This window comes from Cetorhinus maximus, chromosome 5 (genome assembly GCF_964194155.1).
Source record: "Cetorhinus maximus chromosome 5, sCetMax3.hap1.1, whole genome shotgun sequence".
In the NCBI taxonomy this organism is placed as follows: domain Eukaryota; kingdom Metazoa; phylum Chordata; class Chondrichthyes; order Lamniformes; family Cetorhinidae; genus Cetorhinus; species Cetorhinus maximus.
In genome coordinates, this window is record NC_135883.1 from 169,782,065 (window position 1) to 169,799,320 (window position 17,256).

A 17,256-nucleotide genomic window follows, 5' to 3' on the forward strand; every position below is an offset into this window, starting at 1 on the left:
ATTTTACAACCTGGCGCTGCAACTGGGAGAGGAGCTAGGTGTGGAGGAGATGGAGGAGCTGCATGTCTCCTTCAGTGAGGAGGACACCGACAGGGATGAGGGTGAGGAGGTCCTCAGAGGCAACAATGATAGGGATGAGGCCCTTGAACTGGCAAGAAAAGGCAGACGTGCCCGGGAGGCCCTCATAACTGCTGGATATGTGGAGGTTGATGATGACATATAGTGATGTGACTCCATTGATCCTCACATCGCATCTGTGAACGTTTGACTCCGTCTGGCTTATGGCAGCGTAAATACCCTCTGTGAGAATGCTCCTGTCATGGAGACGCAGTGGAGGCCCTAACAGTTGCTCAATTGCAGGCGGATGATGATGACATGCAGTGAGGACACTCCATAAATCTTCACACAGCCTCTGAGAATGTCTGACTCCTGTGTGGCCAAGGGCAAACTGCTTGCGCTCTGTGATCAGGGTCATTTTATAGAGACGCAGCCATGAAACTTTAGAAGCATCTGAACTTTTGTCCGCCTTCAGCACCTGAGCCCTTCAGAAGCTGGTGCACAGCATCAGTGGTTACAGATGCCCATGTGATGGGGGCCAGCCCCTCCTTAAAGGTGATGAGAGCACACTGAGAGAATGACAGAACTCTTTGGTGCCTGCCCACTACCTTTTGGCAGCAGCGACAAGCACCGCTGAGATGCAGGCATCAGTAATGTCTCCAGGGTGTATGAGGCTGGACCATCACTTTGGTCTGAAGGCTGCACAGATCACAGGGAAGAGGCCCTGGACTGAGACAACTGCCTTTATCTTGTGCAGTAAGGCTTCACATCTGAGTGACACGAACACTGCTCATCAGAACAAGGGGCCATAGGCAGGGAGACATTCTTGGGAGTTTATTGACAATAGTGAACAGTATGTACAACTGATTAAGACCCGTGGCCAGGCTGTGCAACTAATTCTCCTTAACAATCCTAACCCTGCCGCTATGTCTTGGTGCTCCCCAGATATCCACAGTGAAGGTTGAGGCAGCCTGCTGACTTTGACACCCTGTGATGACCTTGGTGGGCATCCTCTAGAGGGCCAAGACTTAGAGGACCCCAGCCTAAATTGGGGTCCTGCTGTGTGTCAGTGGCACGGTCCTCGGCCTGTGGAGCTGGAATTGCTGAGGTTACAGGAAGAGGGGAATCTGATGGGCCGGACACTCTCAGAGTCACCTGAATGGATGGGCCCGGAGTGTGCAACCACTAATCGACCTCCCTATGGGTGCCCGGGAGCCCCTGGTTGATCGCTGAGGAGCAGGGACAGCTGGAGTGAGATCGAGCTGCCCGCCACCCCTCTCGCGTACAGACTGTTGGAGGCCAACTATGCCATCAGCGATGGAGTTGAGCCCACACAGCAGTGCAGGAGCGAAGTTCTGGGCCAAGGTCTCCATAGCAGCTGCCATCCTACCAGTGTTGACCTCGGTGCATTGCAATGCCGGTGCTATCACCTCAGAGCAAAGGCGGACTGACTCCTCCATCGAGCCTTGCAATCTGAGGAGTGCAGCGGACATCCCTTCCTGATGTTTCTGAGCTTGCCTTTGCAGTTGCAGCAACTATGATATGACCGAGTCCAGAGGCTCCTCATCTGACTCTGACTCGGCAAAGTTCTGGCCTCCAGTAGTCCTTCGCCTGCCAAAAACCTGGGAAGTCCCTGCTGCCACCTGCTCCGGATCAGATGGTGCAATATGCTCACCAGACTGTGATCCCAGGGCTATTCTAAAGCTAGGTCCCAGCGAGGTATGTGTCTCTGCACTGGTGGAGTGTGTGGGTGAGCTTTGTGACGGGACTTCAGGGAGGGTGCTTCCAGATTCCTCTTCAGAGGTTTCTTCAGGGCTTGATTGGAGGCCCTAGGCCATGGACTCTGTCGGCTGTTTCCCAGGTATGCCTGTGAAAGCAAGGAGAGATAATTAGTGCATGGCAGTGGCCTGAGAAAGAGGACACATCACTCACGGCATGGTTGTCTGATGGATGTTGCACTGCTGGAGAGATGCCTGGCCTGTGCGGGTGGTGAGTGATCCCATGGATGAGGAAAATGACAGTGAGTGTGAGAGAGTGAATGGTGGTGTCCCTTGCACTGGCAGTGAGTGAGGGCCCAGCGGATGTATGATGGGTTTGTGAGCGTGTGAGTTGAGAGTGATGAAAAGAGTTACTTACCCAGGCAGAACGGAAGAGATCATTCATCCTCTTGCGGCACTGGGCAGCTGTCCTCTTTTCAAGGGTGTTGGCACTGACCACCACTGCCACCACCTCCCAAGTTGGGCTAGTGCTGTTGCTGCCTATCCTGAGGTCAGAGCGGGGGTAGAGGACATCCCGGTGGCCTTCCATGGCATCCAAAAGGCGCTCAAGGGACACGTCGCTGAACCTGGGGGCTGCAGTCCTCTTCAGTTACTGGGCCATGTCTTCCATGCAGCAGTGGTGCTCTGGAAGCAGTGAGATGTGTATTTGCGGCTGGACTTTAAATATGGCACCCGGTGTGATGCAGCGGCAGGGTGATGGCGGGCGGGCAATTGACAGCCTGCCCACCATGGAAACGGCATGTTTCCTGGGAGTGCATAAATAATGTGGCGGGTTTGGGATGATATGGCGTGAAATCCCTTTACCCACTTACTACCACACCATGCAAATCTGGGACGATTCCGCCCATTACTTCTGAATTCAGTGCACACATCTCGTAATAAAAACAATCGCAAAACCATTGTGATAGCGCAAACTAGTTTCCCTTGTGGATTTGGTTCACCTGGCATACATCATCTGCCACTTCATAACATCCTATGTTCATATAGAGGTTGTATCACTACAATCCAACCAATCTTCCAACAATATAAGGGCGCAAGCCATTCACAAGCACCGGGAACAAGGTTGCACTGGGAAGAAGCACAAGATGAGATAGTTTGTCACAGCACACACAAACTGTTAGGAAAGGAAAGCATCATATCAGCAGGCATTAGATTAAGAAATACAAAACATTCTGGATAATGAATTATGCTCACACTGGTGTTGCAGCTTGCCTAGATAGTTTCATTTGTATGCTTACGCGAAAGACATAGAGGAGTCAATATCCTAGTAGCCCTCAATGCCTCTGTGCTGCGATTGCAATTTGCAACATGGGTAGCACGTGTTAGCGGGTATATTGGTATCTGGCTGGGCACATTATCCTAGAGGTAATTTTTAGTTCTGCGAAGGTCAAAGTTCAACTGTAGAAAATGGGATAAATGTAACTAAAGCAGCTTGAAGACAATTACACTTAAAAGGTTGGAGCCATGTTGACCTAAGGGGATAACAGCTGGAAAGGTAAGATCATAAAACAGCAGCTGCGCTTTCTTAGCAGGCAAATTGGAGATGAAGTGTCCACACTGCTTGAAAAGAAATGCAGCCAAGAGAGTTGTTTTGTTTTGGAAGTAAGGCTACGTCATTATGAAGATGCCGAGAGATTAAGAAGGTTCTAGGGTTTCAATGTATCTGTGTGGTTGGTGGGGCAGCGAGTATTTTGGAGCAGGGGAAAGGGTCATACCGAGAAGGTGCTGCTGTTAGAAGGCTCCAGGCAGCAAAATTGTTGCTGTTAGCTGACTTTATGTAGTTGGGGCTTAGGAGAAGTCCCAGGAGCCATTTGATAGCCTTGTACAGTTAGGGCTCAGGAGAAATCCTGGGGAGCTAAGAATGTAGCAGAAGGTCACTGGCTCCGTGCTGAAGAGAGTTAGGGCTCAGAAGAAGCCCTGGGAGCCATTTACAGTTTGGTGTAGCGTAGGAAATTGGAGCTTGTGAAATTCAGGGCGGTGCCAGCCCATTGTAGCTAGCTGGCTATTGAAGAGCTGAAATTGTGGCAATAAGTTGCGGCTGGTGTGCAGACTCAGAAATCCAGGGGAACAGAGTGTCGGGGGACGAGATCAAAACCCTGCGAGGTTAGCCATCATTGGGGCTGTCCGAGTTGGAGCAATTATGGAGAGAATTCCAAGGTTAGATCTTCAAATGTGAAGACTGGAATCCCTCGTGAGACAGACAGAGCCTCAACAAAATTGTTGACTCACAGTGCTTACTGACACATTCCGTGGGATCTGGCTTGTGGTATGTTCGACCACAGTTTGCCTGTTAATTCACGTGCACCTCATATTAACCCTGAATGTTACAGTATAAGATGGATATTGTAATTGTTTTATCATTCTGACCTTGAATAGTAAAGTTTATTTTTGTTTGTTTAAAATCCATGGAATCTTGTGGCTTTATTCTTAATTCTCAAACAAAACAAACAAACGTCTCTAACCCTATCATACCAAAAAGTTGGGGTCTGGTCAAGGATCATAACAAGTTAAAGGAATTTTATGTAATTAAAAGTCTTGAAGGACTAAATGGTCTACTGCTGTTCCTGGGGTATGACAGGGCACATTATGCCTGGGAATTTTTATATTTTCCTTTGAGTTTATGCAAAGAATTCAGTTTGGGGTGCAGTGGTGAACATACTGATGTTGAAATTTAAAAATCTGCTGCATAGATAAAACTCCTGGCATAAGTACATACGGGGTAGTTTCCAGCAACCTTAAGTTAAAAAGATCAGAATTTCGATTAGGTATAAAATCCATCAACATAATTTAAGCTCATTTGCATAAAGCTGTATGTTACCTGAAACATGTAAGGTTCTGTGGCAGAAGAGAAATTTAAACTCTTGGACAGATGTTCTTCAGGGTCATATTTCTTCAAATATCCTTTAATCATTACTGTTTTTGCTGTTCCTTGTTCTCCAGTCAGAAGTACCGCCTATCATGATATCAAAATAATATTTTTGTTACATATAGAGGATTTTTACCCATTCAATCAAATGCTGGAAAAACTCAGCATCCGTGGAGAGAGAAACAGAGTTAACATTTCGAGCCTGTATGACCCTTCTTTTGAGCCAAAGAGAGGTAGAAATGTGATAAAATTTATATGGTTTAAGGGGGTAGAGCCGATGAAGCTGGATAGAAGGCTAAGGAGAGATTGACAAAGATGTCATGGACGAAAAGGCAAAGCGGGTGTTAATGGTAGTGCTAAAGGCTAAATAAGGTACTGATAGTGGCATAAAGGTAAGAAAGCAGAATGTGTTAACAGCAGAACAAGGGTCAGCACTCTGTGAAAGAACAACATGGAACAAGTAACAGATGGCCCTTTTGGGTGGGGGAGGAGGCAGTGGTTGGGGGAAAAGGTTGGAAAAAGGGATTAAAAGGGTTAAAAGAAAATAAAACAATGAATAAATGAATACAAATGAAAATAAGTGGATAAAAAGTAAAAATAAATTTTAAAAAGGGGGAATTAAAAAAGGGGTGAGGATGAAGGAGAGAGTTCATGGTCTGAAGTTGTTGAACTCAATGTTAAGTCCAGAAGGCTGTAAAGTGCCTAATCGGAAGATGAGATGCTGTTTCTCCAGTTTGCGTTGGGCTTCACTGGAACATTGCAGCAGGCCAAGAACGGACATGTGGGCATGAGAGCAGGGTGGTGTGTTGAAATGGCAAGTGACAGGAAGTTCTGTGTCATGCTTGCGGACAGACTGCACGTTTCCGCAAAGTGGTCACCCAGTCTGTGTTTGGTCTTCGCAATATACAGGAGACCGCACTGGGAGGAGGGAATTCAGTCGACAAAATTGAAGGAGGTGCAAATGAAGCGCTGCTTCACCTGAGAGATGTGTTTGGGCCCTTGGATGGTGAGGAGCAAGGAGGTAAAGGGGAAGGTGTTGCACCTTCTGCAATTGCATGGAAAATTGCCGTGGGAAGGGCCCTCTGACTTCCCTTTGACATTAAAATGAACTCTCAATTTATCTAAAAATGCAAATATTAGATTCAACCTATTTACTTGTACCTCAAACCTAATGCCTCTATCCTTTCATGTTTTAAATCCCCCACTTCTTCTTCTAGTACCCTTCCCCAGCTTAATTAAATCACTCATACACACACACACACATCGAGCCTTCGTCACAGAATAGCACAATATCCCCCAAAAATATTTTTTAGAATTTCATTCTCACATCACTCTCCTTGTAAAAAATGAACCAAATCAAAATTTCAAAAAGATGGTTCATTATTCAACCCATTTCTTATTCCTTACTACATTTATCTATACATAGAAACTATTACACTATAGAGTACATCAACCACTGAATATGAATTTTTTTTATTCATTCATGGGATGTGGGCATCACTGGCTAGGCCAGCATTTATTACCCATCCCTAATTGCCCTTGTTCAGAGGGCATTTAAGAGCCAACCACATTGCTGTGGGTCTGGAGTCACATGTAGGCCAAACCAGGTAAGGACAGCAGACTTCCTTCCCTAAAGGACATTAGTGAATCAGATGGGTTTTTCACAATAATCATCAATGGTTTCATGGTCATCATTAGACTTTTAATTCCAGATTTTTATTGATTTGGATTTGACCCTAGAGCATTACCTTGGGTCTCTGGATTACGAATCCAGTGACAATACCACTACGCCATCGCCTCCCCTAATATATATACAAACCTGTTTTAAAAATAAAGTTCATTCCAGTCCATTCTCCATTTGCCAATATCCAAGTCTTTTGAACTTTAAACTCTTGACAATGCATTTGCAATTAAATTTTCTCACCCTGCCACATGTATAATTTGTATATTAAACAGTTGCAATAATAAACTCCACTGAAACAACCTGGCGCTTTTGTTTTTAAACTTTTCCAGAAACTTCAAAGCATTATGATTAGTACATATAACCGTCTCTGAAGAATTGTTTTCAACATACACTTCAAAATGCTGCAAAGCTAACAACAAACTTAAAGTCTCTTTCTCTATAGTTGAATATTTCTTCTGATATACATTCAACTTCCATGAGAAATATCCTACCGGCTTCTCAGTTCCCAGTTCATCTTTAGCAGCAACACCCACATCACTGGTTCAATAGCCAACTTAAACTGCTTTGTATAATCAGGTGCTGATAGAACAGGTGTAATAGTTAGTACAGCTTTCAAGCTGTCAAATGCATCTGACACTCCTGTGTCCATTGGAAATTTTCTCTTCTTTTTTAACAGTCCAGTCTGCAGAGCAACTGCACTGTTGAAATTCGGGATGAATTTCCGATAAAATACATTCATGCCTCGAAACCTCAAAACTTCCCAGTTTGTTGTAGGCAATGGGAATTCCACAAAAGCTTTTACTTTTGCATCTCATGGGGCCACTTGACCATGTCCAACAGTGTCACCTAAATATGTAACTTGCGCTTTTGCAAATTCACTTTTAGCCAACGTTACAACCAAATTTTCTTCCTGCAATCGATCACACAGTTCCTTTAAATGATGCAAATGTTCCACCCACATTTGACTGAGCACAATTAACTTATTAATATAAACAGCACAATTGCTCAGTCCCTCAATCACTTTGTTAGTCTCTGAAATGTTTCTGGTGCATTTTTCATACCAAAGGGCATTAATTCATATTGAAATAGACTATCCGGCATCACAAAAGCTAATACCTCTTTGCCCTTGATGAGAAAGGTACTTACCAATATCCTTGCAGCAAGTCAATTTTTTTGATAAATGTTGACTGTCCCACTTTCTCGATACAATCCTCCAATCATGGAAAAGGATATTAGTCTGCCTTTGTTACTGCATTCACTTTTTGGTAATAAATACATTGGCCTGAATTTTTCCGTCAGCGGGCTGGGGGCGGGGCCCGGTTGCTGACGTGAAAATGATGTGGGATGATGTCGGGGGAACCCCCGACGTCATCCTGCCCCATTTAAATATTCAAGAAGGCGGGTGGACAGCGCGATCAGCTGTCTGCCTGCCGACCTGTCAATAGCCAATTGAGGCCATTGACAGGATCATTAAGGCAATTAAAGGCCCTGCCCATCCAACCTTAAGGTTGACGGGCAGGCCAGGAGCCCCCGCGGGCTTCTGAAAAAACATGAAACCTCATTCACTGGCGGGATGAGGTTTCATGTCTGTTTTTAAAAAGTTTAATAAAGTTTTAGTCATATTTATTAACATGTCCCATCTCGTGTGACATTGTCACATGAGGGGGACATGCTAATAATTTTTTTATTATTCTATTTTTGATATTTATAACACTGTCAGTGATCTCCCTGAGGCAGCACTTGGTCTCAGGGAGATGTGCGCTCTTTTGCGTGCATGCACGAAAGAGCGCACTCTGACAGTTGGGGAATTCCTCCCCCCCGTACAGGAAGGTCAGGCAACCCGCTGGGCGGGACTTAATTGGCCTGCCCACTTAAAATGGCGGCAGGGCCCGCTTCAGCAGCAGCGATCGGCTGCCCGCTCGCCACCGACCCGGTGGGGACCACCCGCCCATCAAGGGTAAAATTCTGCCCATTGTCTTTGTAATCCACCTGGCTGAGGCACCATTGCAACTTTGAAGCATCGATTCAATTTCTTCCCACACTAGGGCTAATTTTACTGTAATTAATCTAAATGGGTGTTACCTATCGAATCTGAGTTCCCCACTTTCACATCATGTATAGCTAATGCTGTTATCCCCAATTTATTTCCACAAGTTGCTTTGTGTGACTGCAATAGTCCTTTTAAATCACTCTGACACTTTTCTGGAAGGTAACCCAACATCACATTTAGATTCTTAAGTGCTTCCGCATTGTCCAATTTAATCAGAGGAAAGTCAATTTCAGAATCCTTAATTTCTATCCCCTTTTCCTTACTTACAACTACCAGTACCTCCTCCTGTTTATCCTCGCTGTCAAAGTACTTTTGAGCATATTTAAATGGCACGCTCATTGACTCTTCCTTCTATTTGGTGCATTCACTGTGTAGTTTACCTCAGTCTCTTTTCAATTTGGTAAGGTCCACTAAACCTTGCCTTCAATGGTTCACCTGGCACTGGCAACAATACTAACACTCTTTCCCTAGCCGCAAAACCACAAGCCTTTGCCCTTTTATCTGCATTTACCTTCAACACTTGTTGAGATATCTTAAAATCTTTCCTAGTTAGCTCACATGCCTTACTTAATCTTTCCCTGAATTGCATCACATCATTCAGGAGAGTCGTTTCAGAAATTTGACTAATTTTTCCTGAATCAGTTTAAGTGGTCCCCTTACTCATGATTATAAATTAATTTGAAAGGACTGAACCCTGTTGACTCATTAAGGACTTCCCTAACAGCAAACAACAAGAATGAAATCCCTCGATCCGAATCATGTGGATAGTCTTGACTATATGCTCTAATCATGCTCTAGTCTGATGCCACCTTTCTAAGGCATCTTGTGATTCAGGGTGATAGGCTGACAACTTAAATTGCTTTATTCCTAGGTTGTTCATTATCTCTTTAAACAGTTGTGACATGAAAGTTGAACCCTGATCCAACTATATTTATTTTGGTAATCCATATCTTGTAAAGAATTTGGTTAACTCCTCTACAATCACCTTTATTGTAATTTTCCTTAAAGGTATTGCTTCTCGAAATCTTGTGGACACACCCATGACTGTGAGTAAGTGTGGGTTCTCACTTTTAGTCTTAGGGACTGTTATGACGTGGCAGATGATGTGTTCCAGGTGAATCAAATCCACAAGAGAAACTTGGTCACATGGTCACAACTGTTTTACAATTTGTATTTTATTTCCAGATGCATGCCCTGAATTGAGAAGTAATAAGACTACCATGACTTCGGAGGTTATTAGAAAATTAAATTAAACATTTATTAACAAATGAAAAGATTTCAACCACATACATAGCCCTAAAAATTACTACTATAATAACTCCTAAAACCCCAAATTAATCTGGCACCCAGATACATTTCTATTAAGGCAACAGTAAAAACAAATAGATTTTGAACAGACCCAGGCAAAGCAACAAAATAGCCTGGATAAGAGAATTCAAAGTGAGTTTTCTCAGTTTTGGTTCCTGCAGATGGCAACTTTATGCACAGAAGTCGAAGGCTTTTCACATGTGTTAGATCTTAGGATTCCATCTCCTCTGACACATAGCCTCATCTCCTTTATGCCTGTTTTCCCTTTTTAATGCAAATTCCATTGTTTTGCTAGGTTTTTGGAATTTTACCCCTCACATAATACAAACCTTTTCATAGGACCAATTTTATCAGTAATCTTTGGGAAAAATAAACACACTGTTTGGCTTAGCTTCTTCTGGCTAGGTGTAACATCTTACTATCTCTTTGAAATTCAAACTATTCTAGTTTATCTGAAAATTTTCCTCACACCTCACATTCTAAAACTTCAGCCATGTTTACGTATTTAGCATTTCAAACCTAGCTTCTTTTTGATAAGTCAAAGCCAACAGACCAGCAGTCTCCACTTCAATTAAAACACACACACACACACACACACACAGAAACTATCCAAACCCCACTATTAGCCTACCTTTACAATAAATCACAATAATATTGTGAGAATTGTTATATTTTTATGACACACCCCTCCCTACCGGAAAATGTGCCATCATAATTTAAAAAGACAGCTTCATTTTCTAAACCCATCTTACACTTATACTTATCTATATACTCACACTATTACATTACCAAATGCACGCATTAATGTAATATATATACTTTTATATATATATATATATATATATATATAATATATATATATATATATATATATCCTTGGTATAAACATAAATCATTCCAGTCCAGTGTCCAGAGTTTAAATGTCCAATTTCCCCTTTGAGCTTCAAACTCCCGACAATGAATCTGCAGAGGGATCTGGGTGGCCTCGTGCATGAATCGCTGAAAGCTAGTATGCGGGTACAGCAGGTAATAAGGAAGGCAAATGGAATTTTGGCATTTATTGCTAAAGAAATAGAGTATAAAAATAGGGAAGTGCTGTTGCAACTATACAAGGCATTGGTAGACCGCACCTGGAGTAATGTGCACAGTTTTGGTCCCCTTACTTGAGGAAGGATATAGTTACATTGGAGGCGGTTCAGAGGAGGTTCACTAGATTTATTCCAGAGATGTGGGGCTTGTTGTATGAGGAGAGATTGATCTGTTTAGGCCTATACTCACTAGAGTTTAGAAGGAAGAGAGGAGATCTAATTGAAGTATATAAGATGCTAAAGGGGATAGACAAAGTAGACGTGGAGCAGATGTTTCCCCTTGTGGGGCATTCTAGAATGAGAGGCCATAGTTTTAAGCTAAAGGGTGGTAGATTTAAATCAGAGATGAGGAGGAATTACTTTTCTCAAAGGGTCGTGAATCTGTGGAACTCACTACCTCAGAGTGCCGTGGATGCCAGGACACTGAATAAATTTAAGGAGGAGATAGACAGATTTTTAATTAGTAACAAGTTGAAAGGTTATGGGGAGAGGGTGGGAAATTGGAGTTGAGGCCGAAATGAGATCAGCCATGATCGTATTGAATGGCGGGACAGCCTCAAGGGGCTGAATTGCTTACTCCTGCTCCTAGTTCTTGTTCTTAATTAGGTCTTCTTGTCCAGCCACATGTATAATCTGTAGATTAAATGGTTGCAGTAATAAACTCCATCTGAACAGCCTCACACTTCTGTCTTGAAATTTGTCCAGAAACTTGAAAGGATTGTGGTCTGTATGAACAATTATTTCTGACAAATTGTTTGCACCGTAAATATCAAAACGCTGCAATGCTGACACCAGACTCAGAGTCTCCTTTTCGATTGTTGAATATCTCCTCTGTTGTACATTCAACTTCCGTGAAAAATACCTTGTTGGTTTCTCAATTCCAGTTTCATCTTCTTGTAACAGTCTGGCCCCAATGCCTATATGGCTTGCATCAATGACCAACTTAAATTGCTTGGCATAATTGGGTACTGCCAAAACTGGTGTCGTAGTCAATACAATTTTCAAACTGTCAAATGTCTTCCGATACTCTTGTCTCCATCGAAACTTCTTGTTGCTTTTTAATAGTTTAGTTAATGGGGCAAACATACTGCTAAAATTTGGTACAAATTTCCAGCAAAACCCACTCAAGCCCAGAAATCTCAAAACTTCTAGCTTTGTTGCAGGCACTGGGGGGCCTTGACTTTCACATCTCTCAGCGCCACCTTACCATGTCCAATGGAATGGCCTAGATATGTAAATTGCACTTCTTCAAATTTACTTTTAGCCAAGTTCATCATCAAACTAGCTTCTTGTAATCGAGTAAACAATTCTTGCAGATGTTGTAAATGCTCCTCCCACATTTGACTGAAAATTGTCAAGTTGTCAATATAAATAGCACAATTGCTCAGTCCTGCAATTGCTTTGTTTGTCAGACTTTGAAATATTGCTGGTGCATTTTTCATACCAAACAGCATGACTTTAAACTGATATAGTCCATCACAAAAGCCAATATCGTCTGATAACGGTACTTGCCAATATCCTCCCAGCAAGTCAATCTTTGTGATGAATTTTGAGTGTCCCACTTTCTCAATGCAATCTTCCAACCATGGTATAGGATATGAATCCACGTTTGTCACTGCATTTACCTTTCGATAGTCCACACAGTCTTTGTGTTCCATTCGGTTTCAGTTCCAGCACAATGGGCGAACTCCAGTTACTCCAACTAGACTCAGTGATGTCATTTTGAAGCATGAATTCAATTTCTTTCTGTACTTGTGATGACTTTGCTGGATTTAATCTACAAGGATGTTGCCTTATCAAAGATGAAACTTCTACACACACATCATGTATAGCTAAATTTGTGCTCCCCAGCTTATTCCCAGAAATTGCTTTATGTGGCCACAATAGCTTCTCCAAATCACTTTGACATGTGTCTGGTAGGTAACTCAATATTACATTTAAATTTTCAATTACCCCCTCATTATTCAATTTGATTAGAGGAAAATCAATTTCAGAATCCTTCATTTCTACCTCTTTCTCCTTATTTCCCCCGAGTCACCTATTTTCCTGACCCATCACAATTGACCCACCAACACCACCCCCCCCAACTCCCGGCATCACCTTGCACCTTCCCTGCATTACCTACCAGCCACAACTATTTTCCTTCGGGGATGTCCAGGTGAACATTTATGTTCCCTTACTTCCCGAAAATTCCACCCCATCTACATTCACCTCCCCACTTACTCCTTCCCACCCCCAGGGTCTGTATCTACCTCAGGGTCCCCACCAACCACCCTCGCCGTCCCTTCTATCACTACCTTCGAACCCTCACCCTCCCACCCTATCACCTCACTCTGCCCTCGGTCATTTTCACCCTTCTTTTATATTATGCTCACCTCAGCTCACTCCCCAGGAGGCAGACTTGGACGTATCCGGCCACTCCCATGCACGTTCACCTGCACATCCCATGCTACGCACCCCTTCCATCCTCCACATCCCTTGCCCCCCCCACACCCCATTCCCACTTCACACCCCATCCCTGCTGAACCCCCTTGTCCTCCCACCCCCCCCAGACTATTCACCCACTTAGTCCCCGCCCTCCCTGCACCCTTACCTCTTCTGCCACCCCTTAGTTCCTCACCCCTCCCGACTCCTTCCTCCAGCCTTACCTCTTCCTCCACCCTTACTCCCTTCCCGTTCCGCACCCCTTCCTCCCCGCAGACACCCTCCCCTCTCCACACCCCTTCCTCTCTCCCCGGTAACCCCCCCCTCTCCACACCCCTTCGTTTCCCCAGACACTCTCCTCTCTCTGAACCCCTTCCACCCGCCGGACACCTCCCACCTCTGTTCTTCTTCTTCTCTTACAACTTCCACACCCACTTTACCCCTACCTCCCCAGTTGGCGCCTTCTCCCCCGATATCCATTCCTCCCTGTTCTCCCTCCCCCCGAACATTACCCCATTCTGAGACCTTTATTCCCCCTCTCCCAACCTCTCCCAATCCTGAAACCATCATTTCCCCCCAAACTCACGCCATCCTGACACCTTCATCCACCCCCCAACCTCACCCCATCCTGACACCTTAATTCACCCACTCCCAACCTCATCCCATCCTGAAAGAATCACAGAATCACACAGTGCAGAAGAGGCCCTTCGGCCCATTGAGTCTGCGCCAACACGTGAGAAACACCTGACCTACCTACCTAATCCCATTTACCTGCACTTGGCCCATAGCCTTGAATGTTATGACGTGCCAAGTGCTCAACCAGGTACTTTTTAAAGGATGTGAAGCAACCTGCCTCCACCACCCACCCAGGCAGCACATTCCAGACCGTCACCACCCTCTGGGTAAAATGTTTTTTCTCACATCCCCCCTAAACCTCCAGCCCCTCACCTTGAACTTATGTCCCCTCGTGACTGACCCTTCAACTAAGGGGAACAGCTGCTCCCTATCCAACCTGTCTATGCCCCTCATAATCTTGGACACCTCGATCAGGTCACCCCTCAGTCTTCTCTGCTCCAACAAAAATAACCCAAGTCTATCCAATCTCTCTTCATAACTTAAATGTTTCATCCCAGGCAACATCCTGGTGAATCTCCTCAGAAACTGACTCCTTAACTAATAATGCAATGCCTCCTCCTCCTTTACCCCCTCCCCTGTCTTGCCTGAAGATTCTATATCCCTGAATGTTGAGCTGCTAATCCTGCCCCTCCCTCAATCACGTCTCTGTGATGGCTACTATATCACAATTCCACGTGTCAATCCTCACCCTTAACTCATCCATTTTACCTGTAATACTCCTGGCACTAAAGTAGAGGCCAGCCAGCCTTGCCTTACTCCCTTGAAACTTAAAGCAGCTGTACTCCCTCTGATTTGATTGTTTTACTGCATTATGATGTGTCCCTATTCTGCTAACGTTCTGTGTCCCCTCCCCCTGCCAAATTAGTTTAAACTCCTCCCAACAGCACTAGCAAACCCGCCTGCAAGGATGTTAGTGCTGTTCTGGTTCAGGTGTGGGCTGTCCCGCTTGTACAGGTCCCACCTTCCCCAGAAACGGTCTCAGTGATTCAGGAATCTAAAACCCTCCCTCCTGCACCAACTCTTAAGCCACGTATTCATCTGTGCTATTCTCCTATTTCTGTGCTAGCTAGCACATGGCACTGGGGCTAATCCAGAGATTATAACCCGAGAGGTTCTGCTTTTCAGTCTACTGCCTAACTCCCTGAATTCTTGATGCAAGACATCATTCCTCTTTCTACCTATGTCATTGATACCAAAGTGTACCATGACCTCTGCCTTATCACCCTTCCCCTTCAAGATGCCCCGCAGCCATTCAGAGGCTTCCTGGACCCTGGCACCAGGGAGGCAACACACCATCCTGGAGTCACATTGATGGCTACAGTAGCGCCTATCTCTTCCCCTGACTATAGAATCCCCTGTTACTATTGCTCTTCCTCTCTTCCTCCCCTCCTGTACAGACAGGCTGCTTGTGGTGCCAGAAGCTTGGCTCTTTCTGCACTCCCTGTAAGAACCAGCACCCTCATCAGCCTCCAAAATGGAATTGCGAGCGGGATCCCAGGGGACTCCTGAACTACCTGCCTGTTTCTCTTGGACTGCCTGGAGGTCACCCATTCCCTTCCTTCCTCAAGTCCCTTCAGCTGCGGTGTGACCACCTCTCTAAATGTGCTATCCACGATGCTCTCACACTCGCAGATGCTCCACAGTGTCCCCAGCCGCCACTTTAGCTCTGAAACCCGAGCTTCCAGGAGCTGCAGCTGGACACACTTCCTGCATACATGCTGGTCCTGGCACTGGAAATGTTCCCAGCTTCCCACATGGAGCACGAGGAGCACACCACAGCTTTAAGCTCTCATGCCATGACTTATCCCTTTAAGTTAAATCTTTTAAATCAATTACTCTAGGCCCCTTCTTTCCTGATTCTTGTTACTACAGAATATATAGACTATAAACCACAAAAAGACCTTAAACTATAAGTGCTAAAATTAGGAAATACTTACCCAACCTTACTCACTACTTACCAGTCATTCCTCTCTCTTGTAGCCTCTACTCCTGCAACAGGGCAAGACCACTCTCTGAAGATTTAAGACACCTTCATTCCCCCCTCCCACCCTCACACTCCCACCAACACCTCTTCCTCTCCCAGCTGATCATAGCCCTTCCTCTTCCACCCCCTCAACTATCATCCGTTGTGAGCATCAACAGTGACTATCAACTTCTGTGCATTGCTTTGTCATGTCCATGAGAATCCACCAAGCATGCCATGGACATTCCTCCAGTGTGCTGTTGCTGTCGGGGTCCAGCACCTTCTGCTCCTCGGTTGTCCGCAATGTGAGCAAAGCCCTGGGAGGTAAGTCCCGTCTTCTGCATGTCTTTGGTATTGGTCTACCCCAGCGTGCTTCCCTCCCGACATTGGTGGATGATCCGGGGAGCGGGGGGTGAGTGTGATTCCAGCGGGCAGGCCTAATAAGTATATGCTGATATATTGCAATGAGGTTCCCGAAGTCCGATAGCGGAGAACGCAGCCCGCCATCAGCAGGTTGAGCAAACGATTGCGAACTGGTTTCACGCCATCGTGAAACTGATCAAGCCAAATGGTCTGCTCATGCCACCGAACACACCCGATGCCGACGGGCACAAAAAATCCATGCCATTATCAGTCCCGAAAACAAAGCCAAATGCTGGATAAACATCCTGTGTTGATGTCATTATGAAGAAGGAAGGTCACATGACCCAAAATTCTGGCCTTTTGAATAGTGTAATATTACATTTCTGGGCTGCACAGGCAGTTTGCTGTTTTATCATTCGACTGGCTGGACACAAAGAAGCCGGCTCTATTCAAACAGGACAACCAGCCATCTAACCTGACTCTGCTGCAAAATTTAGTATCTTCCCATACAGAACCGACTCAATCCTCGCATGGCGGCGCTGTTGAAGGGTCGTGAGGACTCGAAACGTCAACTCTTTTCTTCTCCGCCGATGTTGCCAGACCTGCTGAGTTTTTCCAAGTAATTCTGTTTTTGTTTTCAATCCTCACATGTCTACTTTAGCTTGCTACATCAACGCCACCTGAAAAGTGAATCCTCCAACCCTGGGCTCCAGCCAGCCGACCTCGAAAGCCTACGTGAAACTCTGATTCTGGACTCTGAGACTCATGTGAACCAATATTCAGTTTCTCTGTGGTCCTTGTGCTGTAAACCTCCTTTCCTCTATCCCTCCCTTTACTGTGTCAGTGCGGAGTTGGAAGCTGTGGACACTTCACGGGTTTTGAACGTGCAAAATAAACTAACCTTCTGAGTTAATCCTAGCTTCAGTTTGCTATGGAGTTATTAGTAAAAATCGGATCACCCAAAAACCATGGGGTTGGGAAACAATACACCACTGCTCATTCTTTATAAAAAACTAATTCAAACACCTTTTTTTACCGA

General features: G+C 44.8%; 1 protein-coding gene across 1 annotated transcript in view; it reads right to left on the bottom strand.

Annotated features, from left to right (window-relative positions):
• LOC144681152 (dynein axonemal heavy chain 8-like) overlaps positions 1-17,256 on the bottom strand; it is a 1,929,890-nt gene that overhangs the window by 628,776 nt on the left and 1,283,858 nt on the right. Inside the window, exon 52 of the mRNA XM_078542879.1 lies at positions 4,654-4,788. Coding sequence (XP_078399005.1) covers positions 4,654-4,788 — 135 coding nt within the window. The remainder of the gene's footprint in view (positions 1-4,653; positions 4,789-17,256) is intronic.